At 42.8% G+C, this 27,001-nt stretch overlaps 1 protein-coding gene across 1 annotated transcript in view; it reads right to left on the bottom strand.

Annotated features, from left to right (window-relative positions):
- SPAG17 (sperm associated antigen 17) overlaps nucleotides 1-27,001 on the bottom strand; it is a 115,319-nt gene that overhangs the window by 46,400 nt on the left and 41,918 nt on the right. Inside the window, exons 5-19 of the mRNA XM_087828160.1 lie at nucleotides 23,449-23,632; nucleotides 21,912-22,106; nucleotides 20,038-20,219; nucleotides 17,319-17,480; nucleotides 16,142-16,214; nucleotides 15,825-15,937; nucleotides 14,770-14,907; nucleotides 14,573-14,686; nucleotides 13,825-13,975; nucleotides 12,003-12,230; nucleotides 11,688-11,906; nucleotides 8,277-8,338; nucleotides 7,594-7,707; nucleotides 2,673-2,827; nucleotides 294-479 (exon numbers count right to left, since the gene is read on the bottom strand). Coding sequence (XP_087684286.1) covers nucleotides 294-479; nucleotides 2,673-2,827; nucleotides 7,594-7,707; nucleotides 8,277-8,338; nucleotides 11,688-11,906; nucleotides 12,003-12,230; nucleotides 13,825-13,975; nucleotides 14,573-14,686; nucleotides 14,770-14,907; nucleotides 15,825-15,937; nucleotides 16,142-16,214; nucleotides 17,319-17,480; nucleotides 20,038-20,219; nucleotides 21,912-22,106; nucleotides 23,449-23,632 — 2,276 coding nt within the window. The remainder of the gene's footprint in view (nucleotides 1-293; nucleotides 480-2,672; nucleotides 2,828-7,593; nucleotides 7,708-8,276; nucleotides 8,339-11,687; nucleotides 11,907-12,002; nucleotides 12,231-13,824; nucleotides 13,976-14,572; nucleotides 14,687-14,769; nucleotides 14,908-15,824; nucleotides 15,938-16,141; nucleotides 16,215-17,318; nucleotides 17,481-20,037; nucleotides 20,220-21,911; nucleotides 22,107-23,448; nucleotides 23,633-27,001) is intronic.

The raw sequence follows: 27,001 nt of genomic DNA, 5'->3' as shown, positions 1-27,001 counted from the left end.
TCTAATGGAGACACACTGACTCTGAATTTACCTGAGATATAGTCAGCAAGTCTAACATCACACCTGCTCTGTACAATAGACAGAAGCTCCCAGCCCTAGCAGGACATGGGGTCCCTATTCCACTCGGGTGTGACCTCATCACACTTGAAATGCAGTTATTCTAGTTTCTAGAGAAGGCGAAGAGGCACAGCAATTTTGCAGGCAACTCTTTTTAATCCTAAAATATTCAGTTTTGGTTACACTAAGAAATAAGAGAATGTCTTTGCACTTCATGTTCATGTTCAACAGCTTACTTACTATTGGATTTTTTAGGAGCAAACATTTTGTTAGGAGGAACAACTTTGCCACCAAAGGAAGATCTCAGTTCCATCTCGGCCTTGCTCTTAGAGAGCTCCTCAGCCATTTTAGATTCCTGATACATAGCTTCTTCTTTTATGATCCAATCTTGGATGGATTTTGCAACCAGTTCCAAAAAATTCCTTAAAAAGGTAAAGAAGAGCAGATGGCAGCTGAGTGATTATTAAAGTCAATAACTACTTAAGACACTGACTGAGCAAGGGAACTTTTCAAGATGAATTGATGCTAAATTGCCCATGTAACAGACTTGGAAACACCTTGGATGTGTTTTGTACAAAGGAGTCAAATGCAAATACACAGAATATGAAAAATTCCCAACTTCATTCACAATTAAAGACATGTAAATTTTAAAAATGAGATATCTCCACCAAGTCAAGGATTAACAAGTTTGATAATACCAAGAGCTGATGACAGTTTGGAGAAAAAGTCTCTCTCAACACCATGAGCTGGTGAATTTTATGGTACAATCTCATATTAGGGAAATTTTATAGAACTATGGAAACTTTTAATTGACCGTCAGCTAACTGATTACTGGATTAACTGAAACACTCCAGTCTAGCTATCAAATTTACTGGCCCTCTGAATACTCACATCCTCAATACTATGCCCTAAGCTGCTCCTGCATCTGTGCTCACATCAGAGAGCTGTTACTTACCAGGAGTTGGCCACATGTGTTCCCAAATCCATTCATCCTATTTATACTGATTATTTTTAACTAAGTGCTATGCATACTTTTTTCTATTGATGGGTTGTTTTTAGAGAGATAGAGAGGAAGGCAGAGAGAGAGAGAGAGAGACAATGATTTGTTGTTTCTCTTATTTATGGACTCATTCGTTGCCTCTCATACGTGCCCTGACCAGAGAACGAACCCACGACCTTGGCATATTGGGACTATGCTCTCACCAATGGAGCTACCCAGTCCCAGGGCCCTAGGGTCAGATATTTTTATCTGCAAGTTCTACCAAACACCAAAGGAACGTATATCACAGTCTTGCACAAACTCTTTCAGAAAATCAAAAAATAGAGATAAAAAGGGAGAACTCCCCCCAGATAATTTATAAGGCTAAGATAATCTCAATCCCCAGACCAGACAAGAACATTTGAAGAAGGGAAGATTATAGCATAATCTTGCCCACAAATACAGATGCAAATGTTCTAAACAATACATTAGCAAAGCAGACACAGCAATTTATTAAACAGATAACATAAAGAACAAACTACACTGCTCATGGGAATACAGGGTTGGTTGAACACTAGAATACCTATTAATGAAATTTAGCATGTTCATAGATTAAAGGAAAAAAATCTTAATACCTAAATTGATACAAAAAATCATTTGATATGACTTACAATTTGTGATTAAGAACTCACATAAGTAGTAGCGGGGGGGGGAGGGGGACGACGCTAACATAAATCCTACAGCAAAAGTATATATTTAACAGTTAAATATTAAAAACCTGGAACAACACAAGGATCCCTTCTCAAAATTACATTGGAAGTCCCAGTCAGCAAAAAAAGATTAGAAAAGTATTATTATTGGCAATAAAAAACAAAGCATAGAAAAAAAGACTCAGATTAATAGTTCAAGATACTAGCTTGGTCCACCTACTATGTGCCTTAGTGAAAAAATAATTTTATGACTTCAGAAGGTATGTTCTTGTGTATGTGTACACACCACCTGTTTCCCTAGCTATTCTCTATGCCCATTCTCTATGTCTTTCTGTAGCCCTTCTGACTAAGACACTGCTATACAAATAATAAATACTGGGTATAGATTAAACAGTATTAAAAATATAATGAAATGCCCTTGTTATTAATGAAAAGACAGAGCAAAGTTTCAAGATAGTAAAGAAATAACTAAGGAGCTTGGAAGAAAAAAATCAGTGATTCCTAGAGGTCTCAGTTCGCTGGGAGCCTGACCGCTGTGTTGATATGTCACTCAGTTGCCCTACCTGTGAGTCTTTCCCAAGTCAAATGGAGTTACCTCAAACCAGCATGCAGAATGTCATGTTTTGTAGTTCCTACCTGGAATCTTTCAGAGGCAGTTTTATTGGAGTCTAAAGAAGTCAAATGTAAGGTAGTAACATTTCCACTGGACTTAAGGAGGCCAGGAGTGATGTCTTCTTTCAGCGCTTATCACAGAGGCTGGCACACTTCAGATACTCAACTCAGTGAGCTGAACTGAATCTACACTACCACACAAATGCATTCATTGAGCTGGACCACCTAGCTTAGGCTAAGGAAATAAAATCTAAGTAAGTAACTAACAAGCTAACTAAACTAAGGTGGCTAAGTAGACCAGGGAAGTTGGTTACCTGAATCCAACGTTGGAGTGAAGAGCAACATTCCAGTGTTCACAGTGCAGACGTTGCCTGCTCATTGGGTTATGAAAGACTAAAAGTAAGGAGTTGTCTTGGGTGTGGTAATAAGAATCTATGCACTTGTATTGCTGACTGGCTTCTTGAAGAACCTGAAAATAAAAATAATTGCATTGTTGTGTCATTTTTTTCCAAGGGAAGGGTCTCCTGCTAGAGCATCTCTCTGTCCCCTACTCTCTTTCCCCTTGTCTCCACACCGTTAGTCAGGGTGAGAGCATCAGTGGTAGATATTTTTTGGAGCATTTCAGGAGTTCTTAAAGAAAAACAAGTACTAGGCTCCAAACATAGAGGCATTTGCTCAAGTGTTTTCCATTAAGGCTGAGCAGTTATTAATTTAACGTTTTCCATGCTTTCACATAGATCATCTCATTTTATTACTGTTAAAAACCCCAGATAAATAGGTATTATCATCTTTTTAAATCCTTGTTTTTTTAAGAATAAATTGGGGCTGAGAGAAGATAAGAGATGTGTCCAAGGACACAGAGTTCGTAAATCCCGGTGGCTGGGCTCCCAGCTCTTTTGGCTCTCAGTGTCACCGTGTCCACCCCACAGAGTGCTCTCTGCTGCGCCAGGCTGTGTACAGAGAAAGGAGGAGAGCAGTCTTTCTGACACATACTGTTTCTGCCTCACTCCCACCCTGGCCTTTTCCAAAGCGTTCTACCCACAGCACGCGCTGCGATCACAGCCCCAGGAGAGGGGCACAGCAGGCAGCTTGTTGTCCTGTCTCCTTTTCATGCCAATCAACCTGGGAATGATGCCCACAGGAAAATAGACAGCAGTGGGGTTTTGTTTTCTGCTTTCATCGTCAATGCCAATCTGGTGTAGGCAGCTTTCAGCTCTCTGCTGCCTGGATGACATAAGGGCATGGAATTGCATATTATGTTGGGAGAGAACTGTTTCACTTTTGCCGTCAATTTTACACGGGGAGCACAGCCGAAGTAATACACTGACTTCTCCAATCTCGTCCCTCGCGGAGTGCCTTTATGGAGCAGCATTCAAACTTTTACATCTGCTCTCTGAGAGCCTTTATAAAAAATACACATGTAGTGAACATATTTGCATTAATTTTAATGCAGGGCACTATTTATTACTTAACTTTTTTTGAAAGGCAAATTCTTTTGACTTTAACCCCCTCAAACAAATAATACGTCTATTTCTGATTGACATGTAACCTTCCTTCTATTAAAGAGCTCTACGACCTATGTTTTCACTCTCACTTTGGCTGCTGGGATACACAGGACTAAGTTTCTGAGCTACAGTTCCTCTCAATCAATGTTTGTTTTCATTTTATAATGTTTTGTTTTCATTTCTTTCCTCTCTTTTTTCACATCTGGGCTCTTACCTATTATTCTGATTAATACTGTTGGTCTCGTTAACTAATTTAGTTAATTTCTTTCATAAAAATGAACACCTACTGTATGCCAGGCACTGTGCAGGTTCTAGGGAAACAAAAATGAACAAGACACATAAGATCGTCCTCTAACATCTGATGAGTTTTCTGGGTCATTCTGCAGTTCCGAGCTGTTCTGGGTGGAGTCGGGGGGACAGCTGACGAGCAGAGGATGGCGGGCCCGCCGCGGAGCGGACGCTGGTGGCCGGCTGGCGTGGCAGCCGTGGGCTGGCGAGGGCCTCGCAGGCATATTTTGAGGAATACCCCCCACAACCTGCTGCATCGCACGTGGGATAAAGGAAGAGCTGAAATAAAGGATGACTCCTAGCCTTTTGCTTTGATGGTGACCTTTTCTGAGACGGGTGAGGGCAGAAACATGCTTAGGTGGGAAAATTCTGAGCTTCATGTGGGACGGCGACTTTGAGATGCTTTCAGAAGTTCCAGTGGAATTTGGAGGCGGTTATGCTAGTGTGGAGCTTGAGAGTTTATTTCTTTATTTATCTGTGTGTTTTAGGTTTAATTTTTCAATTAAAGTTTACTTTCATTATTTTTTTGTACTTGTTTCAAGTGTATCGCATAAAAAAAAGGAATTGTATAAAAGTCTAATTTGGCATTGTTCAATAGAAAATAAGATGAGCCACAAATGTGAGCCACATGTAATTTTAAAGTAGCTATATTTTAAAATATTATCATTTCAATACATAGTCAATATAAAAACTGTTAATGAGATCTATTACTTTTTTATATTGTCTTTGAAATCTGGTGTGCATAGCATTTATATAGTTATATATAGATATATCATACATAGCATACTTATAACACATCTCCATTTGAACTTGCTACATTTCAAGTATCAGAAGCTACATGTGACTAGTGGGGACCACATTGGGCAATGCAGATCTAGAGACTGACTTGGTAAGAAGACGAACTGCCTTCCCCCCATTACTCAGCTCCCAAAACCCTGACAGGCAAGTTATGTCTTTCAGACAGGAAATTAGATTTTTTTCCTAGAGAATCTAAATGGCCCAAGAGAACAGATCTAACATACCAACACTGATGGGTCTCTCAAGAAAACCACCCAGCCAAGTCACCAGTGATGAAGCTCAGTTATTGACAACTCCTCACCCCTGACCTCATGCAGCACTTCCTGTCATATTTTAGTGTCTGGTTATTAATATGAACAAAGAGGCAGATATCAGTAGATATTGCTCTCTAATATGAAAAATGGAGACCAAAAATAACTCCCCAAAAGAACTTGAGAAAAAAGAGACACTGCAGGGAGAAAACACTAAGACTTCAAAGGGCTTTAATATCCTTATGGAGATAAGAGAAGATATGGTTTTAGGGAACGTGAACAGGATACTATAAAAAGGTAATATAAAATTATAAATAGAACTTTAGAAAATTAAAATGATGATACCAGAGCTAGAAGACTCAGTGGAAGAACTGAATGAAAGCTGAGCCATATGCCCAGAACAAAAAGACAAAGTGCTGGAAAGCAGGAGGGAAAAGCTCATGAAATTGGAAGTTCAGTCTAGGAAGTCCAACACCAGAATTATAGTAGTCAGAGGAAGAAAGGATAGAAAAAATGAAGGGAAAAGATTGTCAAAGAAATGTTTATAGCACACCTTCCAGAATATAAAGACAGGAGTGTCCAGACTGCACTGGGCTCATCAGTGCAATGCTCGGACTAGAAGCACTCGGAGCAGCATCAGCAGCAAGTCCAGGCCACTGGGACAGAGAGACGGTCTTAGACCCTCCAGGCCAGGAACAGGTGGCCTGAAACAACTGATCAGGACTCAGAATTTCACTGATTGTTTTCAAGGAGAACCCAGGTAGCTGGAAGACCATTGAGGAATGCCTTCAAAGTTTTTGAGGGAAAATGCTTTTTAACTTAGCATTTTACATAAAGCTAAACTGTCAGTCAAATGTAAGGGTAGAATTAAGATGTCTTCAAACATCCAACGCCTCAATAATTTACCTGCTATCTATCTTAATTCAAGAAGCCACCGGAAGAGGTGGTCCCCTACAAAAGGAGAGTAAGTCAAGAGAGAAGACGACTTAGGATTCAGGAAACAGAGTATCTAACTGGAAAGAGAGGCAAAGGAGGGCCGGGATGATCCAGTAAAGGGAGCTCCCCAGACCACAGCTGTGCAGCAGGCCCAGAGGGCAAGCGGGAGTTCAGGGCATATGGCAGAGATATTGCTTAGATGATAAAATTGATAGAACACTTGTTAGGCTTTTAATGTATTAAAAGGAGGTTTACTCTTTGGTAGAGGGCTTGGGGATGAGTAGTGATAAACGTATAATAAACACACAAATGAAACAAATGGGGAATGAACTCCAGGAAAAATAGAAATTGTGTCAGAAAAGGAAATGTAATCATACAACACTACATATGAGTAACAATTATACAATTGAAATAAAGTAAATATTGAATATAGACCCAAACCAAAATTATAGTTAACAGTGTCAGAGAATGACAAGGAGAAGTGCTGGTGTGAGTGGTGTGTGTGTGTGTGTGTTGGATGAGGGTGGGCAGAGCTGTTTTCTCAACAAGGAGTCAGTTGGTGGTAATGCCTAAAACTAAACAAAATATACTTGTTATTTAGAGATAACTGAATTTAAGTAACAAAAGAAAAAGGTAAATAGCTTGAAGGTTTTTACATCTAGGAATGTAGATATGGAGGTGGGAGGGAGCTGCTATTTTTCATAGGACTCTTTATAGAACTTTCTGGCTTTAAACATGTGGGTATAAAACTTTGAGAAAAGTAAAATTGAAATTAAAAAACAAAACAACAAAGAGTACAGTTTTTTGCACAAAATGTAAAAGCAACAAAAGGAGTTCGTTTTAGGATTACTTGTTAATATAGAGGTTAAGGGCACAAGTGCAAGGGCCTGATTTCTTGGGTCCATACCCTGCTTCTCTCACTTACCAGCCATGTGACCTTGGACAAGTTACTACTGGTCAAGCTGCCTCAGCTTCCTACCATTTACACAGTTTCTACTTCATAGAATTATTGAGAGGCTTAAATGAACTAAAATACATATTAACCATTGTCTAGCATATGGTAGGTGCCCAATAAGTGTTAGTTATGGCTGGTTCCATTGGCTTAACTGCATCAGAAAATAGTCTGACATTTTACAAAAACTGAACAAAACTGACAGGCAATATGGGGGGAAAAACGAGGTTGCTTCCCAATAACACCTTACATTTTTTTAAGAAAATATGTGCAGCAGTCACATACATTTCTCTTTTTCTTAAAAGATTTTATGAAAACATCCTTTTGGAAAGTACATTTTAAACTATTTTGGAGATTCTCTGGGCATGTGTAGCTTGATGTGAGGATAACTCATTTTATAGCTGAAGTAAATGGGAATATTGATCCACACTAGGCCTGAGAGTGACTTAGGAGTGAACTGTTCTGAATCACACCACGACCTCTCCAACTCACAGCCCATTAATACCTGCAGCACAACTTTTGGTTTAAAATGCTCAGTAAAACTCCAGTCCGTTAGGCTGCGCTGCTGTGTTTTCTGTATGTCCTCTAACTCGGCTTCCACAGTCATCTTCTTGGGTTTCTGAAAAATCACACAATACAATTTCAACTTTACTACGTGTAAGTCCAAATGGAGCCCTTTTGGACTTCATCAGCTAACTGGCATGAACTTCATCTAATTGGGGAAATCTGCATATGCATAAATCCATATGGCAACATTTTAGGAGACCTGCTGCCAGAAAGAGTATGCCTTTGACTTTTTTTTTATAGGCAACATAATCTAAATATTTTTATTGTTAGGTTATACTCTTCTGAGTCCTGTTAGCAATTACAGGCAGGTTTTCTGAACTCACTTCAAGACAGTATTGGTTCTACAGGGCTGTATGGCCAGCAGGTGTTTGTGAGGTTGCCAAGCCACATTGTCTAGAGAGGAGCATGGAGCTTGGAAGTTTTGCTTAATCGGACGAGTGAAATTAACTCCTTTCTCTCCGGCTGGAGCTGGTCTGGGGGTTTCTGAATAATCTTCCTCCTTCTCTGGCATCTGCATTCTCTTGCCAAGCATCTTTTTTTTTTAAATGTTTTTTATTCTGGGTCACGTTTTTCTTCGATGATCTTACTTGTCTCTACACTTTTAGGAAAGCAATTTCTTACCTTTTCAAGAGAGTCGGGCTTTGTGACTGCTTCATCTTTGATCTCACTGTTCGTGGTCTGCTCTGTAAATCAAAGACACCAACATCCAGTTGGGTTTGGGCTTTGTTCTTGCCTTGTCAGTGCTGTGCCTTTTTGTTGCCCAGATGATGTATGTTTCTGTGCTGAAAAGGTAATTCCTGAAAGGCATGTTTCATGCCTCCAAAAAGGTGTTTGTGTCAATAACTCTAAATCAGTGTCTATCTAGAAAAGTGATACTAATCCCTTTGAAAAGAACCCAGTTTCCTATATATACATTCCTAAATCATATCAGAGATGCTGACTTCAGACTGCACCACTCACAACTATGTACCTTTACCTTGACGAGTTGCAAATGTTTATTAATTAAATGGTATCAACTGTTTAGTACACACTGTCTGTCTTGTCATGCTGCCAGAGGATCACAAAAGATCAAAAGGATCACAAAGCCTTTTCAAAATTCTGTGGGTCATATCTCGGGAGTAACAGACTAGGTCAGGGGCAGGGGATGTATGGAAAAGAGAACAACCAGATAAATGCACTCTGGTGAGAAAATGGTATGGTTTCACCATCCTGCAATGCTCTTCTTCCATTCATTAGTCATTTATTAATCTAAAAGCATTTAAGGAGCATCTGTAGATGTATAGAGTTTAACAAAAGTTAGTTAAATGAATGGGTAGCTGGACTCCACGGAACCATACCACGGACCAACATGAGTCAGGCACACTATGATCCTTGGCTGTGGAGCAAACAGCCATGTGAATGCAGAGAGAGAACAGATTCACGTTGCTGATTTTGCATCACCAGGCTTTCATAATTCCTAAAGTTAACAATGTTACATAGAAAGAGGAGGTCCATGATCAATTAGTTTAACATGGATAAACAAGCATCTTTACTGAGAACACCTCAGAATTTGCAATATGCTCTTGTGATTGTGTATCTCTAATAGAGAAATAGATACAGTATATAGCATATTCCAAATCTGACCAAAGTAATGGAGTAGGGGATGAATCTTGGAAGATACTTGTGGTGCTGCTGAATCACGAGCCAACCTGCCTTTTTATCACCCTTAGAATAGAAAATTAATACCTATAAAGTAATATACGAAAGGGCTCCAGCCTCTCTCCCCAAATGCACCTCCCTGCACTCTCCCCTGCTCATCCCACTCCAGACTCACCAGCCTGCTCGCTGTGTCTTGAGGCTTTGCCCTTGTTTTTCTCCATCTCACATGCTTCGCTCTGAAATATTCATGTGTTTCAAACTCTTACTTCATTCATATTGTTACCTCCTCAAAAGCCTTCTGCCTCATACTCTGCTTTAATTTTAATCATGGGATTTATCGCTGCCTGATACTATTTGTTTATGTCTGTCTCTCCATCCCCAGCATGAATTCCTGGAGGACAGCTTTGTCACATTCCCCTCACTGTACCCCGAGCACCAGCATATGGTAGGAACTTAGTAAATATGTGTGTGTGTGTGTGTGTGTGTATGTAATTGAAGGGGGAATTTTCATCATATTTTGAAACTGGGAATGTATGTAGAAAGAGCAGAAATGTGGAAGAAACCCTACAAAAAAGTTTATTTTGGGGTAAGCATAAGATTTGTGGCAAAGAGAACCATCCCTGGGCTTCCAGGGGAGCAGTTAATCATGTCTAACAAGAAAGGGACAATGTTCTTCTTTCTTTTAGGAGAATAACTGCTTACATTTTCACTTCTAGTTCCATTTTGCCTTGGGCTGCTGCAGGTGACAGCATGAATGTTCCATTTTGATTTAGAGTAAAACTATAAAGTCAATTCAGTATTTATTTAAATACATCCACTCAAGAGAAAAGTCAGGCCAACTATAACTCTAAATAGACCATGATGTCCCATGTGTCCTTGAAGCAATTGATATGAAATCTGTGGAATAAAAATTATTCTATTCTGTGGTCTGCCAGATTTCCGGGAGATTTGATACTCCCTTCTGTGTTTAAGGATCCAGCAGAAAAAGTCTCCAGTTTAGAAAATATGTTCTAAAAACTTGTGCATCAGTTATTTTGTCAAAGGAACGAACATCCACAAACTAATCTGAACTCTGTATTTAACAGCAGAGCAAATACCATTTTTTCTTTCTTTCTGATTTCTGCCTTCAACCACGTAACCCTTTGACAGTGTGATTCAGTAGTTTTTGACACATCTGGAAATGGATGCGTTCTCATGCCTTTGAAAAACAGCTTTCCTAATCTGTTTTACTTTAGAGATAACAAGATCCCTCTGCAAAGCAGTTACTTTATTAAAAAAACACCCAACAAGCATAAAGGGCACATCTAAACCTATAGCCTCACGGTTATCAACTCTCAGTTTTTCATAAATATCCAATAGGCCCTGTCAAGTTCAAAAACAGTCTCAGATGGAAATCCAGTGTTTGGTTAGGAAAAGCACAAATATTCAGACCTTCATGTCCAGGAGAAGGCTTTTATATGTATTTGATGCTAAGATGGCTGTGCAAGAAATACATGAACAATTTCTGCTTTGTTTGAAAAGATTGAAAGTGGCTGTTTTAGAAGTGTAGTTCATAGTTAAGGGGAAAATGCAAAATCACAACAAAAAACTCCTCTCATACACAATAGCCACAGTGAGGCACTGGGCTTCCACTGCTCTCCCCCATTCAAACGGAACACCTCCTTGAGGTGGGCCAACACAGGCCATGCAGAATCCCTTCCAAGTCATGGCTTTAGCTCTCAGGACTGCTCAGCCTCCAGGAGACGCTGGTAATTTTCAGCCCTGATCATTTAGGAAGTTGCCATAACTATCTACTTTCCACCAGGACCCAGAGTGCCAATGTATGTGGTTTGACCACCAGGTGGCAAAAGTTGCCTGAGGAAAAACCGTGTATCAGTCTCTCCAAAGGAAAAAAGGCAAAAGCAAAACAAAACAAAAAACAAAGGAAAATCCTCAGGTCTTACATCGCTCCTGGCTTCTTCTGGCTCCATATTAATTCAAAGTGACTTATCTGTCATCCGTGTCTTTTCCCATAATATGCACTAATGCTATAACACCACTTGTTAACCTATTTGGCTTAATTTTTTGTGAGCTAGGATAATATATATTAGTTCTGATTATATTTAAAATTAAGTTATAATAATATAACTCATAATTACCTTTTTAAGTAATTAAAAATGCACTATTATCTACTAAGGTAAGAATGGACTAAGAGGCTTTAGGATATTTTGAAAACCAAGGGTTGAAATAAAGAGGATTTCCTGAATGACAACACTCAGTAACAGTTTAATTACCCAAATAATTTAGATATTAAACAGTTTTTCAACTGAAATAGAGAGGAATTTAAATAATGCATCTTGAATCACTTTTTTGGCTTATACATCCTTAATAGTGTCTACACACACGCTTACTTACCCAAAGATTCAGATTGTTGCTGAGTCTCCAAGCTGGTCTCCTGCTCTGACAGCTCTCTGCTCTCAGGGCCTAAGAGTTTCTCATTATTTGGATCAGAATGCTTCATATTGTCAGCATCAGGTTGACTAGGATCTGAAGGTTCTTTATTGGTCTCACTATCTTGCACAGATGTTGGCCAATTCTGATTAATAAATAAAACTCTGTCTTTGGTTTCAGCATCTAATCAGTGTAAAGAGGATTCATGAGCTACTATAGTACAAAAACTAACAACCACAAAATGCCAAGAATGTCTTTCATTCCCTCCATGCAATGTACCTGCTTCGTGTTTGGCCTCTTGGGTGCTCATTTTTGCGATGTGCTGTTGCCTTATTTGTTTAGCAAATCTGGCAGGGTTGTCCCATGGTATGTTGAACACCTCAGAATCTGTCCCATACATTTTCCCAGAATGCATTAATTTCCCTTCTTCATCAACCTCAGAGAGTTTTAGGCTCTCAAAAGTAAACACTTTGAAGGCTCTTTCTACTTCATTCCAGCTCAAAGGTTCTGTAAGAAAGCAGGCCATATGCTGTTAGGAATGCTCTTATTACCATATGGTACATGGCAGACAGAGGGACAGCCAGGGGATCTGTTCACCAGAGTAACAAGAGAGTCACACCATGAAGGGTGTTGACCTATCTAACACGGGCTCACAATTCTACAACCAACATCGAAGGTACCTAATGATATGAAAGCCGCATAATCAGCATACAGTTTATCAAGATGACTCTCCCCAATTGCCTCAGAGCTTAATAAATATTAGGTGTCCAGATTAATTCACACGGACTTTCCAGGGTACTGTATTGGTTGAATATGCTTAAAATTCACCGTTTTAAGCAAAAGCACCCTTGCTGCCATTGTAATTGAAAATTCACTCCCTTGTGTCTAACATGCTGTTACATCCAGCAGGATTTCTTCTTCACGGCGATTCAGAAGAGGCCTCCTTCCAGGCACCTGAGCAGGTGCTGCCCTTTCCCTAATGCACTTCAAAGGCCATCAGCTTTCAGTGGGCTCTGTTCATTTGCATATTTATTCTCTTACACACAAGGGTATCTATCCAGCCACTCACTCGTTCGCTCATTCATTCTTGTTTTCTATGTATTAGGCTTTCTCATAGGTGCCTGAGACTCAAAGAAAAGATTTGGTTCTTGCACTTCAGAAATCTAAGGTGGGAGGTAGGTATTAACACCTAATCATGTAAATCTATATAAAAATATTTCGTAATTTGTGTAGAGTTAGAGAAGGGAGGATCTGCACATGCTATTCTCTTTTCTTGTCACACAGGGATTGCTAGGTAATTTCCTACCCCTTCTCACCAGGAGGGCTATATCTGCACACTGCCTTAGTGGAAGCGGAATTTGTTTTGGGGCATGACTGTCTATAACAAAGAATTCCAGCAAACTCTGCAATGGGAAGCTGATTTTAGGTATTCTTTTTCTTCATATTTTTATTGATTTTTTTAGAGAGAGAGGAAGGGAGAGGGAAAGACACATGGATCGGCTGCCTCCTGCACTATAGCCCCCTACTGGGGATCGAGTCCACAACCTAGGCATGTGCCCTGACAGGGAATCAAACCGGCAACCTTTTGGTGCAGAGGACAGTGCCCAACTAACTGAGCCACATCAGCCAGGGCAGATTTTAGGTATTCTTAATGAGCCCTCTTTTCCACTGTCCTCTAAGAGCATAAAATGGCCCTTCCTGTCATGAGAGGAGGTTCACTGGAATCAACACTCTCAGCACCACAGAGACAGGAGGCTCTCTCACCCAGCTATCCTCCCAGCTAGGACAGGGATTACCACACCATCTCCAGTGACGTCAGTGAGTGGATATGGCGTTGGGGGCAGGGAGCAGGAGAAAAGAAGAAGATCATTCTTGTTATAGAAACACAGTAGAGAGAAAACCTGGTGCAGCAAATTGAAGAAGGTTAAGCATCGCATTGCTAACAACATGATTCAAGATGAGAAAATTGTAGTCAATCTAAATCCCCACCCTCAGCCTCTAACAGGCCTTTCAACAATCAAAGTGCTTTTGGGCATAATCTTAAGAGGCACAGATGACCCTAAAGGAACGAGTTTAAGCTAAGACAAAGCAATGTACTCACCATTTGTACAAAAGTGCATGAGCTCGTGAATTGCAGCTAGACGTCTTGTGCTGTTCCATGGTGGGGGCAGAGGGAATTCGAGGAATTCCCACAGTGGCAACTTGGACTGCATCTCCCGCTCTATTCGAACCGGGTCGATATCCTTTTGGTCCTGATGACAAAGAGCAGCATGACAGAAGACATTAGAGTAAGCTGCCAAGCGCCTCATGCATATGGAGAAAGCAAAACATAATACCTCCCCTCTCATTATTTGGGAACAGGGGAAATCACTGGTAATTGGGGAAGACAAACTATTGGTATTTTGCTGAGGGTCAAAAAAGCTAGTTCTCACTTTGCCAGAGGTTCCTGGCGCATAGAAATGACAGATTCTTCATCCACAGTAACAAACTGCCAAAGTCTCACATGTACTCATCTCTCCCTTCTGAGAGTCTTTTCTGGCCTCCACTAGTTTTTCATATTAGCAGATATTTAAAGCAAATAGCTCTAAAGTTTTAATGCAAATTTGGTGTAGTCACAATGAACTGAATGGTTAATTGGACCACTATCATCAGGCAAGTTTTCCTTGCTGGCATAATTTCTCCCTGACCAGTCTCCATTTTCTGAGACCTCACTTTGCAAATAGGCATTCATTTTGTATAGTATGTGTAATTAGCACTGGTAAAGCCATCACATTAAGATTTCTTTAACTGAAGAGTTACAGACGGGCCTTCCCGCGCCAGTAGCCCTCCGGGGGGCCGGTCATCGGTACCTTCAGTGCGTACTCCTTGTGGGCTAATGCGTCGTGGTAGTTCAGCAGCAGAGGGCCTTTGGGCACAGCTTTGCTTTCACTGTCTTCTTCAGGTAAAAATATTTTATGGAGGTTCTATTCAAATGGAAATAATATTGATTTAAAGAGAGAATGGATTCTTTTCAAAGCACACAAGCACTCTGTCTCAGGCCACCGACCTTTCTCTCCCGCTCGGTGAGGCAGAGGGAGGGCAGGATGGACAGGATGTGCGCCGCGATTCTGCGGTCCAGCCCGTCCGCTCTGGGCCGCAGCTCCACCAGGCTGGGTGGCACGAGGTCTTTCTCTGTTGCCTCCACCTGTGGAGATAAAGGGTCGGGAGGAATGGGTTTAATGGCCAGCTCTTTATTGATACTTGCGCATCTCCACTGCTCTTAGTAAAAGCAAGGCAGTTTCCACCAAGAAAGTCCAGTGTTCACACAAGGTGGCCGTGTGTGACTACCAGTGACTACCAAGCAGAGGGGGAAATGTTCACAGTCCATGCGAAGGAGTAGGTGTCGCTTTAATACATGTATTAGAACAGGCAACAAAATACGAGTGGTAAACAAGAAAATTTACCATGATAGAAATTGAAAGAACAATTTAATTTTCTCTTAGTAATTTACTCTTTCTCTGAAAGTAAAAGCGGGCTTACACGCCTTGACTTAGGAACATTTACTGAGCGCCGCGCGGTGCACCTTCCCTTGCGCGGCTCACCGAAGCCCCACAGCAGTGCTGTGGGCGCAGGAGATGCTGTTTCCATTTCACAGAGAAAGAAACCAGGGCGAGTAGTTAGGGGACTGGCTCGGGCCCGAGGCTCCTGCCTGGGAGGAGCAGGGGTCAGGCCAAGTCCCCACTCTTTCTCCAGGATAGAAAAGTTCTAGACGCAAGGTCAGTAAAGGGTGACAGTTTCCTGCAGGAGGAGAAGGTGAGATCTAGGAAGATTCGTGCCTTGTACAGTTTTACCTGGTAAACAAAAGAAGTTGAAATACCATCAAGATAGGCACCTAACTTACCGCTCTTCTCTTCCTGTGGGGAATGTTATATAAAGTATTCCAGGGCAGAGCAGAAGAAAGGGGACTGAAGCTGATGATGACAGCAAACCTTAGTTTTATTTAAGAGGTTCTGATCTTTGTACAGGAGGAGGCACTCAGGTATTACGTATACAATTTTTAAATCGTTTTTAAAAAACGGAAGCCAGGAGAGATGCAGTGACTGACTGGAGTCACCCGCCTACCTGTTCCAGCATACAGTGCAGTATCAGGGCCACAGAAATGAATTCTTCAGGAATGGGATTCAGCAGATCATTGTAATATCTCATGTCTACTTCCGGCGTGATGACGGAAGCCACTGGAAAGCAGACAGAACGTCATCGCTCAGTCAAGATGCACTCTCCATGTCTCCCATCAACACCTTGGCCACCAATGAGACCGTGACCCTGCCCTGGCAAGTGGAGGGTGTGGAAGGGGGTGCTGAAGCACTGCGGAGCCCCCTCCCGCTGTTCCCTACAGCCCCGCCCCGCCTCGATCCTGCAACAACACGTCTCGCACGTGCCTGCTGGGGGTGCTTGCGGTTCCTCGTTTTGTGCTTTCTTCTTCCCAGGGGTCGGAGCAACAGGTTGCGGAGCCTGAAGGAAGAATTAAAAAGAAACAACTGAGATGCCCAGCTGGGAGATGCTCCCATCAGATGCTGCTCTGATGCGATCTGACAGGATCCTGAGGTTGTAGGACCATGTTGGCAGCACAAAATCATTTGCTGGTGTTGGGCTCAAACCAAAGCAAGCAGTAATGGGCGCAGACACTTCTCCGTTTTCCTGATGGAGCCTGCCGAGCACCGGCTGGGATGTGATGGGGAGATGGGGCACTGAGAATCAAGAGGGTTTTCTTCCCTGGGTGACCCAGAACACTGCCATTCTCCCTCTGGGAGGCCGTCAGCGGTCCCCATCACCCCAGGATGGGACTCAGGCTCCACCACAGCGCCAGTGGGCTTTCCGGCTCCCGCCCGGCCAGCTTCAGGCCACGCTCTGTCCACTTTGCCTGGACGGCCGGGGCGCTGACCTGCCCCGCAACCGCAGTCCTGGGCCGTGCCCTAATATTCTCTTCTCTGGCCTCCGTGTCTTCAGACATCTTTGCCCCTTTCTGGGAATAGCAGTCTGTCCCTTTCCCTCACCAGGTTTCCCCAGGCGACACATCCCCGCATCCCCAGCCTTCGCCAGGCCACTGGCCCCGCCTGGTAAGGTTTTGCTGGTTGCTCGCTCCCTCCTGCCCCCCAGGTCAGGGAGGACGCCACGTTTAATAGCTTCTGCTTCTGGGCTGACCTCGCAGCACCCATTGTGCTGTGGAAACTGCCCTTCACTTGGCTGCCATCCCCTTTAAGCGTTAGCCTCCGTGAGGACGGGATGAGTCTTGCTCGCTGCTGCATGCTAAGTGCTACACAGACATCGTGACAACTTATTGACAGCGCTCCTTGTTCCAGATACCACTCACTGTGCCACGGGCCGGAAACGGTGCGGCACCTCTGCGTGTGGCAGGTGGCTGGGGACACGGGTGCCCTTTCCTACTGCCCCTGCGGGCCTTTCCTTCTTCCCATCCTCACCTGTTAAATCCCAGCAGGCAGAATGACCTTGCTACAAGTATTTATATGATGTTTTCTTCATATGTTTTATAAGCCTGAAAATTAAGTTGTTCAGTTAATTATTCAGTCTGCTCAAGACACTCGAGCACGTGCCTACCTCAGGAATCAGCGTGGCTTCTAAGACCGGTTTCTCACTAACCACCTGCGGGACATTAATCAGCTGCATGCTTGCCAAATAGTGCTGGTGCTGCCGTTTCCAGTCCAGGGTGTCGTACATCAAACAGGCGATGCTTTCAAAAATAATGGTGCCCAATTCCAGCTACAGGTGACAGAATTAATGAAAATTAGTTATTAGTTTCATATTGTTGGAATCAGATGTATTGTGTGTATAGACCCTAACAGCTAAACCTAACCCTTAAAATTTTTTTTTAATTTTTCAATTACAGTTTACATCAAATATTATTTTGTATTAGTTTCACGTGTATAGCACAGTGGTTAGACAATCATACACTCTACAAAGTGCTCCCGCTCATATTTCCATTACTCACCTGGCACTGTATTATTGACTATATTCTCTATGCTGTACTTTACATTCCCATGACTATTTTGTAACTACCAATATGTACTTTTTAATTGCTTCACCTTTTCCACCCTGACCTCAATCCCCCACCCCTCTGGCAATCATCAGTCTGCTCATTGCATCTGTGAGCCTGTTTCTGTTTGTTTTGTTCGTTTACTTTGTTCCTTAGTTTCTACATATAAGTGAAATCATGAGGTATTTGTCTTTCTGTGACTGACTTATTTCACTTAGCACAATACCCTCTAGGTCCAACTATGCTGTTACAAATGGTAAGATTTCATTCTTTTTTATGGCTTAGTACTCCATTGTGTAAATGTACTACAACTTTTTATCCACTCATCTATTGATGGCCACTTGGGTTGCTTCCAAATATTGGCTATTGTAAATAATGCTGCAGTGAATACAGGGGTACGTGTATTTTTCCTAATTAGTGTGTTGGGATTCTTCAGATATATGCCCAGAAGTCCCATCACTGGGTCAAAAGGCAGTTCCATTTTTAATTTTGGGGAGACCCTCCACACTGTTTTCCATAGTGGCTGCACCAATCTGCATTCCCACCAACAGTGCTTGAAGGTTCCCATGTCTCACTATTTGATTTACTGATGACAGCCATTCTGACAGGTTGAGGTGATATCCCACTGTTAAATCTATCACTTTTCACAGGAAAGGACTGTCCCCAACCACAGAATCCCAGCCACGATGACTAGGTCTTCACTCATTGAACCCTTCTTGCTCTTCTTGTCCCCTCCCCTTGGAGGGCCTAATATTGTAAAAGCCTAATTATGCCTGAACTAAGTGAAAAGCACTCTATTCATTAGTTTCAGCAGCATGGCTTATTTTCTAGGTATCTCAGTTCCTAGAACAACACATTAGGTAATTTCGATGTCCTTAGCCCAAGACAAGCTATGGCTGACTCTTGCTCGGCTGGGCAAGCAGCACACTAGGAAACACCCGCTCAGCTTTGACACCATCCCTGCGAGTGTGCTAAAGTGTAAGTGCAATCAACACTCCTTCCTTTCCTCCCTGCCCCTCTCTTCTTTCACCTGTGCTACCTTAAGGGGAAAAAAACCAAAGAAATCCCTAAAGACTACTGCTCCTATAATACCCACAAGTTTATGATCTGGCAGGTAAGTTATAAATCAAATACTTCTATTATCTGGGCTCTCATTTCCAGAATTAGAAAGTCACAGTTACTGCCAGTCTGTCTGCTTGAAAGCAAAGGGGAAATAAATAGGAACATCCTATGTCTGAGGTTAGAGGTACAGCAGAGTGAGATAGAGGTAAGGTACAGTGAGATAGGTTCTAGTGGGGCCCATGAATTGCAGTCTGACTAGAGTCCAGGGCAGTGCCTAGCTCTGCCCATCTTCATAGCACAGCTGTCAGTCTGGGCTTCGTGTGCCTACCCTAATATTGAGTATTCTACAGTTAGGCTTCAACCTGGTATTCTTTGCCCGAAGTCTGGCAATATGTTTTTGTTTGTTTGTATTTTAAGAAATGTAGTAAAACTTCTGCCCAATAATCCCTTAGCCTAACTAGTTAATTTATTTTTAAATCAAACAGCAATTCATATGCTAAAAGGCAGAAAATTATTTCAGCAACCAAGGTCTTAACTTGAGATGTTACAGATGTCTTACTTAAGCAGTTAGCACTTCTTGATGGGCACTTATTTGATATAAAGCTTTCGTTCCCTTGGTTGAGCAGAAATACAGCCTGCCTGTGTGCAGCCAAAGGTACTAATGCTTCCCTTCTTCCAGAGAGAAGATGCCGCCGTGGCTGGCTCCTGCCTTGATATGAGGCCATTGTCAACTTACAGACACAGCCAAGAGTACGACACCACGTATCAGTACCGTGTATCCAGTCTACTTCTACTGGAAGTAGCTGTTTTTATAAATTGATTTTTAGAGAAATGGGGGGGAGGGAGAGAGAGAGGGGAGAGAGAGAAACATCGATTTGCTGTTCCACTTATTTAGGCATCATTGGTTGCTTCTTGTATGTGCCCTGACAGGGACCAACCCCATAACCTTGGTGTTCAGGACAACACTGTAACCAGCTGAGTCACCCGGCCAGACTCATCACCTACATCTCACTCTTGGTCCTTAATTTACACACTAAAAACTATAGAATCAGGCTGTAGCCATTATTGGTCACTCAGTGTTATCACCGTCTTGAAGAGAAAGGAGAAAACCTTATCTATAATCAGTGGTCAATAAATATCTGTGGAATGAGTGGATGAACGGGGTAATGGGAGCCCAGCGTCACAGGTCACGTCACTCACTCATTCACTGCGGGTACTGACCATCTTCTCGCTGTCCGACCAGTCGGCAGGAAAGTCATCTGCCTTGACCGTGTATTTAAACTGAGCAACATCAAAGAGATTCGTTTCAGGTTTCTCATTATTCAGGATTGGTTCCAAGTACTTCCAGAAAATAGCAAGCTCTTTGATGGCATTCTCTTTCTTCAATTTTTCAGCTTCTATATCTAATAATGGCAACATGTTTATAGTACAAAGTGAGAGTGCTGAATTTCTTCCCGCTTTAAGTGAACATGGCAAGTCCTATGCTTTGCAAGATGTCTTTACAGTATCAGGAAAAGCAAATAAAAAAATGTAATTTTGAGAAGACTTTACGATTATGGACTATACGATTATGAAATCAAAGGATTTTACTTCTGAAATTGGTATTAAATATGAGCTTATCCCACCCCCTTCATCCTATAGTTGAGGCCCAGAAAGGTTATGATAAGAGTACATATTTTCGGAGCTGAGATGTTCAATATTTTCTTCACTCTTAGATGCATTTGTATAGAAGAGGTTTTCTGTCCAATCACGTTTTGACCACGTTAGTGTCTACTTGCCGCAAACCTGGTTGGAAATGCAAATGATTTGGTTGTCCTTTCCCACATGGCTAAAAACAACCTGGGTCACGGATTTATGCTCCAGTTAACTCTTGGTCATATTAAAAGAGCTACTGGCCTCTCTGGGCAGTTGGGATCTTACTATAAAATAATAATAGTTTTCCAAAAAGTTATACTTGAAAATTTGAAATATTTGTGTTTATTACATCCATAGCTAAATAGGTTTCTACTACCAAGATCTCATTAGTCTACTGTAAAGGTTATTTTTCTATTATTTACTTTTATAAATTAAATACTTTGTATAGAGAGACTGAAGTTTTCACAGCCTTTTTCCCCACTGGCTACAATAATGAGTTATTTAATGTCACAACTATCTTTGAAACAGAAGTATCTGGGTTTGAATCTCTCCTCTTACTTAATAGCTGCCTCCAGGTTGAGAGTCCTTTTTGGTAAAATGGAAGCAACACACATTTCTGAGGGTGGTTGTGAAGACTATAGGAACCATTGCATGTGTCTAATAAATGATAGCTATTATTATTATCAGTGGTAGCAATTTCTTACTTGGAACAGGAATTTAAAAAATGTAGTGTTATAGAAATAGGGATGTGGCTGCGTAAGTTACAAAACACTGTGCAAATGATATTATTAATAAATAACAATAAAAGTAACAGCAGACAGCAGGAAGAGCTTGGACTTCTAGGTCATGCAGAACTGCCCACCAAAGCCCCGTTCTACAGCCTTAAATACGCAGCAGTACTTGGTTCCCTGCCCGCACAGGTAGTTGAGCACAATGCCCTCAGATGAGGACCTCTAGGCTCCAACAGCTGAACGGTAGTGTGGTGGCGGTTTCACCCCACAGCATGCTACTTTAAGGCCTGGAAGAGAAGGCTCCCTTTCTGACTCATCACAACAGACCAGGAGCAAAGCAGAGCGAGCATCCAGCGCCAGGATCCCCTGGGCCACTTGGTGGCTGTGGCTTCTGGGAGAGTGGATTCTCTGCAGTCCACCTATCCACCCCATGCTTTAGGCAAATGTTACAGGTCAAGTGTTCCTGAGGGATGAGTTGGACGACCGAGCCTTCTGCCCCGCAGCCTATGTTCTCCGTGGCTACACAGCAATATAAACACAGAACATGATTTTAATTTGCGAAATTTACAGCCCCTGGCTAGTGAAGCAGAACAGAAAGCGATCAAAGCCTTGGAAGGATTTAATAACGTGTGTGTCATCTGACCGTGTTTTGGACAGGAGCTCGTATTTGGCCTTTAAGGACAGTGGGGCTACGGTCGGATGCGGCGAGCTGTGCAGCAGGCTGCGTACCTTCTGGCTGGAGGAAGCCTTCCTGCTGCTGGCTGGCTGCTGCCAGGTGTGTCTGCAGAGGCTCGTAGTTCTCCGCAGATATTTTAATCACGCTGCTGATGGGAACGCCGAGCTCCGTCATGATGGCTAATAGCTGAGGGTGACTGAAGCCCACAACTATAATGTAATGCTGGGCACCATCATCTGGCTCGTCATCTGTTCAAAATACCAGAAAGCACAGGGGGCGTCGCTGTGAGAGAGAACAGGTTGCCCCCGCCAGCTCCCTGGCCGCGTACATTACGCGTGCGTTTCCAATCCCCGGGCTTGCCAAGAGCAGCCCCGTTGGCTGGAATGCAGTCCTGTTGACTGGTTCTCATTACCGCCCTTCCAGTAAGAAGGCTGTGGCCATTTTACAAAATATTAAATCACTTTTGCAAATGAGACATGGGCGCAATAGAAAGACAAGCATACATGGGGCCTGTGGTCATGGAAAATGTGTGCTTGGGATTTTTTTCTTTTTTTCTTTTAAGTTTAGGCTGTGATTTTTTTTTTCTTCTTCTAATCTCTTTTGAGCAACATCTGGATTTACTCCTGAATTACGAGTAGCTGCAGCTTTGTGGTATTTTATAAGGAGAGGTGTTTACAGGAGAGGGAAATATTGAATATGGACATGCTCCCCACCAAAGTATTCTGTGTATTTATGTCAACAGGTGTGAATGCTGAGTGTGGGTTATGCAACTGTCGAGAGTAGAGGGTCCCTCAAAACACTGTATCCCACAATAGCCCACTACGATCAATTTTAAAAGAACGCAACAGATGCATACACTTTTAATTCTCAAGTGATGATTTTTACTCATCACTAAGCAAACCAGCACTGGTGCTGCCCTGGAACCCATGATGGCACTGCTTCTAAGCCAAGTGCATTTAGAGCAGGACGTACAGGGGAGGGAGGCTGGTGAAGGATGTGAGGGCCGCCCCCTCATTTAAATCAGATGCAAATAATAACAGGTACGTCCGTTTGGATTCGTGGGAAGGCAGCAATGGATTACTCACAGCTGTCTAGCGGAAATCCTTTTTATATCAACCATCCCAAACGGGAGAAATCTCAGTTGCTCTACGGAAGCTGGGAGTGGGAGAAGTGGAGGTCAGGAAGCTCTGTGCTCTGCACGAGCCCCACAGTAACTGGTCTGATTTTGCTACCGCTGTGTTTCACTCGTGACAATAACCACTTCTTACTTTGCCTTATAATTACATGACTTTTAAAAATGTTCCCAACAAGATAGCAAGCTGCCTGGTGCCACAATCAGCCCATATTTCAGCCTTTACGTGCTGTGCGTAAACATGCCCAGAGCAAGACAGGAGCTAAACAGACACTTGCTGAAAACACGAGTGAAGTGCGAACAGAACTGCTTTCTACCGGGGAGTCGCGGGCAGCATGTGACAGAGGGGTTGAGGGAGGGGAAGGCCGGGGAGCCGAGCCGAGCTCCTGGGACGGTGCTCCGAGTTACCTCGCGGCGAGGCGGAGGGCAAGGAAGCCGGGGCGAGGAGCCGCACTGACCCATGTAAACCTTGGCGTCCGCGTCCTCTCCCCGCCGCTTCAGCTGCGTTATCTTCTTCGCGGCCACGCTCGCCTCGGGCTGATCCTTCCCCTTCCCTTTGGCCGCCTTGGCGTCCGCCTTCTTCTCCTTGGGGGACTTGGCCTTCCCTTCATCCTTCTCGGCCTTAAACCTCTCCTCTGCCACCTGCAAGAGAGCACAGCTTGCGGCCCAACCGCGCGAGCGGGCAGCGGCTTCACTGCCGGGCGTCACCGTGCGTCTCACTCGGTCGCTTGTTCACTCACGTGTCCAACCCTCAGGCCAGGACAGTGGACATCCCGGGCTGAGCCCGAGAGGCCAGGGGCCCACCTAGGCACAAGGGGTGGAGGGTGCACACGGCCTTGGGCCTTGGGCCTTGGGGCCTGGGGCAGGGCATTCATCTGAAGGGTTGAGTCAGGCAGGGCCTAGCAAAGCGCCGGGCGCCGAGGACACTGTGGAGGCAGGCACTTCGGTTAATCACAAGCCTAACCTGGCGGAGTCGCTGAGTCCCCGAGGCAGGTGGGGTTATTAACAAAACAAAATGCGAAGGAAAAAACAGCAGTTTCTCTAAAATCTCCTTGATAAAGTTTTCATAGTTTAAGTAATGTAGAGACTACATTGAAAGATTAAAAGATTCTTTTGGGAACCCAGCACTAACAAGTTCTTTTTATGATACTGCTGCTTAAAAATGTGTAGACATAATCGGTGGTTGCGATTTGACACTCTCGAAGGAGGGAAAGCGAAACATCAGTTGGCAATACTGGCTCCCTGCACGCTGTGTGGAGGCAGCCGAGCCTGCCAAGCGCCATGCGAAGGCCCCATCTTCCCACCACTTTTCTCAAACAACTGCTGAAACCTTCGCACATTATTTCATATCATACTGCATTCATGCTTTCAGTGCATGTGTTATGAGTACAAATAAGTTGCGCTCCCTGAAAGGATGCTGTGGAACTGATCATAAGGGGGCCATACGTAAGGTCCAGAATATGCCTATATTATTTATGTTTTCCACATTCAACAAAATTGGACACAAAAATAACTGAACAAATTATTATAACAACAATACAGGTGGGCTCTGCATTTTCCCTAGGTCATGACATCAAATTTGAAAGCCTCTGTTCTAAGACGTCAGAGACACGGGGGAGACATGTCGCTTTGGCCCCCAGGGAACAGAAGGGAACAGAATGGATCACAGGAGGGGAAAGAGCTTTTCCCTCCTCTTCTTGGGATCCTGGAGAAGGCAGGGCTGACCACAATCAAAATTTCAAAATGAGCAGTATTAGCAGAGAACTGGCAATGGAATATGCTTTCCATCTTTAATTTGTTCTCTCGAAGGAACCTACAATGCTAATTGCATTCCCATCGTGTCAATTAAGACACAGTTTGTGCTCAGACACAGCTGTGGTCGAGACACAGGCTGGCTTGATGCAAACCCTAAGCGCGTTTTATTTCTGTGGTTCTCTGGTTGGTCTCAGTCCCTGATGTCCCCTCACCTCCTTTCCATGCCTGTCTGCCCTCCCCCTGCTCTGTCTTTCCAGCAGCTGAAGGATACTGGCTGGAAGCTCTTTAGCTTCACCACAGTGCTTCCCTCCCTCTCTCTCTCTCCCTCTTCCCTCCCTCTCTTTCCCTCCTTCCCTCTTCCCTCTCCCTCCCTCCATTCTCTACTCCCCCTCTCTCCCCCATCTGTCTTCCCTCCCTCCTTTCACAAAAGTATTTTAAAAATACCTATAAATGTTGATTCACTTCTTTAAATGATTTTTTAAATTATAAAAATAATCATGCTGGAAAATTTGGAGAAAAATAAAGAGAACTTACAAAAATCACCATAATTCCACCATCCAGAGATGATGAGTGGGAGATGATATTTAATGCATTCTTTCAAATTTTGTTTATGCATCAGTTTTACATAACTGTTACTGTTCTCTCTAGACAACTTAGTGTTATGATTTTCCATTAAACAATGATGCGTCTTCAGTTGGTAGGATTTCAAGAGGTATTACCATGTAAAAATTTCCCAGGTAGAGCAACTATATATGCGCTGTATGGTAGCATCTGAGTGTTCAAAAAGCTGGCCCCTCCTAAATCATAAACTAAAATGTGTTGACCCCAACTTCTTTGACCGTTTTAGCTTCTGGATAACGTAGCATGTGGGTTCTTATTGACTCTATGGTGATCTGCTCACAACTTAAAGAACTCAGAGGCAACTCTGGCCAATTCAAGACAAAAATTTAGGAGGGGTGTACCCAAAAGGCCCCGCTTCCCACCATGCTTAGGGAACACATGTTCCCCAGCATGTGAAGGGAGAGTCGAGTTCATTACAGAGCACATTTCATTTAAAATGCACTGTGTACAAAAAGCATCTGGATGCCTCCTACTGCGAGAAGGCCTGGACAGGCATAGAGCTTTCCTAGCCAGTTAAGCGACATAGCAGACGGGGCTCTTGTCCCAGCGACTACCAAAAAAAGTATTAGCATTTCATGCCCTCAGGTGAGTTATCAAGTGACACCTATTCAGAATCCTTAATCTTGTTATTCTCACTTTTTTAAGGGGAAAATACAAATTCCCCCGGTCTGAGACAGAGTATTGCAGTTGTTTGATACATCAAATATTTGAGATTGTATTTTGTTTCTAAGTAACTCCTTGATGTCTTTGCCCTGCTAAGCCTCACAATGGGTGGGGGGCAGAAGGCAGTGGAACGCAGGGTAAAGGGCTCTACTTCATCTTATTTTAGTTAACAGTGCTCTTGGTGTTTGTGTATAATTCTGTGCTTTATATGTTCTATCATAAGCTTTCTAGAAAATATTATTAAGGATATAGGTAAAAAGCATGCTCATGGAGGTCACGAGACTAAGCCATTCCATTATTATGTGGCTTATGAGGAGCGAGGTCTGTCTCCTGAGTGCCACTCTGGCTCTCTTTCAGGACAGCACTGTGTTCCAGAGACAATCTATTCTACTGGGCACAGGTGAGAGGACAAGAGATGGGCGGAAAGAAATATATTGTGTCAGATGAGTTTGAAAGGCAGCAGGCTGAAGAGACTTATTTTCCTGAAACCCCCCACCTGTAATAAGCTAATGTGCTATTAAATCTCTAAGACTTAACACAGTGATTTCCAAGTTCGTTTGACCAGTGGGCTATATTTCTTTCAGATGGAGAACAGAGTCTAAATGGTTCTAGAAACTACTTCGGATACACAAGGTTATGGGGACATTTGGGGGCCCAATTAATCAATTTCTAGAAACCTATTCTAAGGAAATTATCCAAAATATGAAGAATTCTGTACAATAAAGTTGTTCATCATAACGTTTTTATGAAAAAAATATGGAAATAGCTGAAATGCTCAACAATAGAGGAATGGTTAATAAAATTATGGTAGTCAGTAGAATATCCTATAACCAATAAATCAATAGATGTAAATGCTGTGGTAAAGAGTAAAAATTATCTTAATTTAAAAAAAGCTGAATAAAAAGTTTTACAATGATTGCAGCTATGTAAAGAAACAGATCCACAGAAAGGAACAGGGAATACAGCAGTTGT

This window comes from Miniopterus natalensis, chromosome 19, assembly GCF_054644295.1.
Source record: "Miniopterus natalensis isolate mMinNat1 chromosome 19, mMinNat1.hap1, whole genome shotgun sequence".
Lineage (NCBI taxonomy): Eukaryota > Metazoa > Chordata > Mammalia > Chiroptera > Miniopteridae > Miniopterus > Miniopterus natalensis.
Note: the sequence above shows the minus strand (reverse complement) of the source record. Positions and strands in the feature narration are given on the sequence as shown.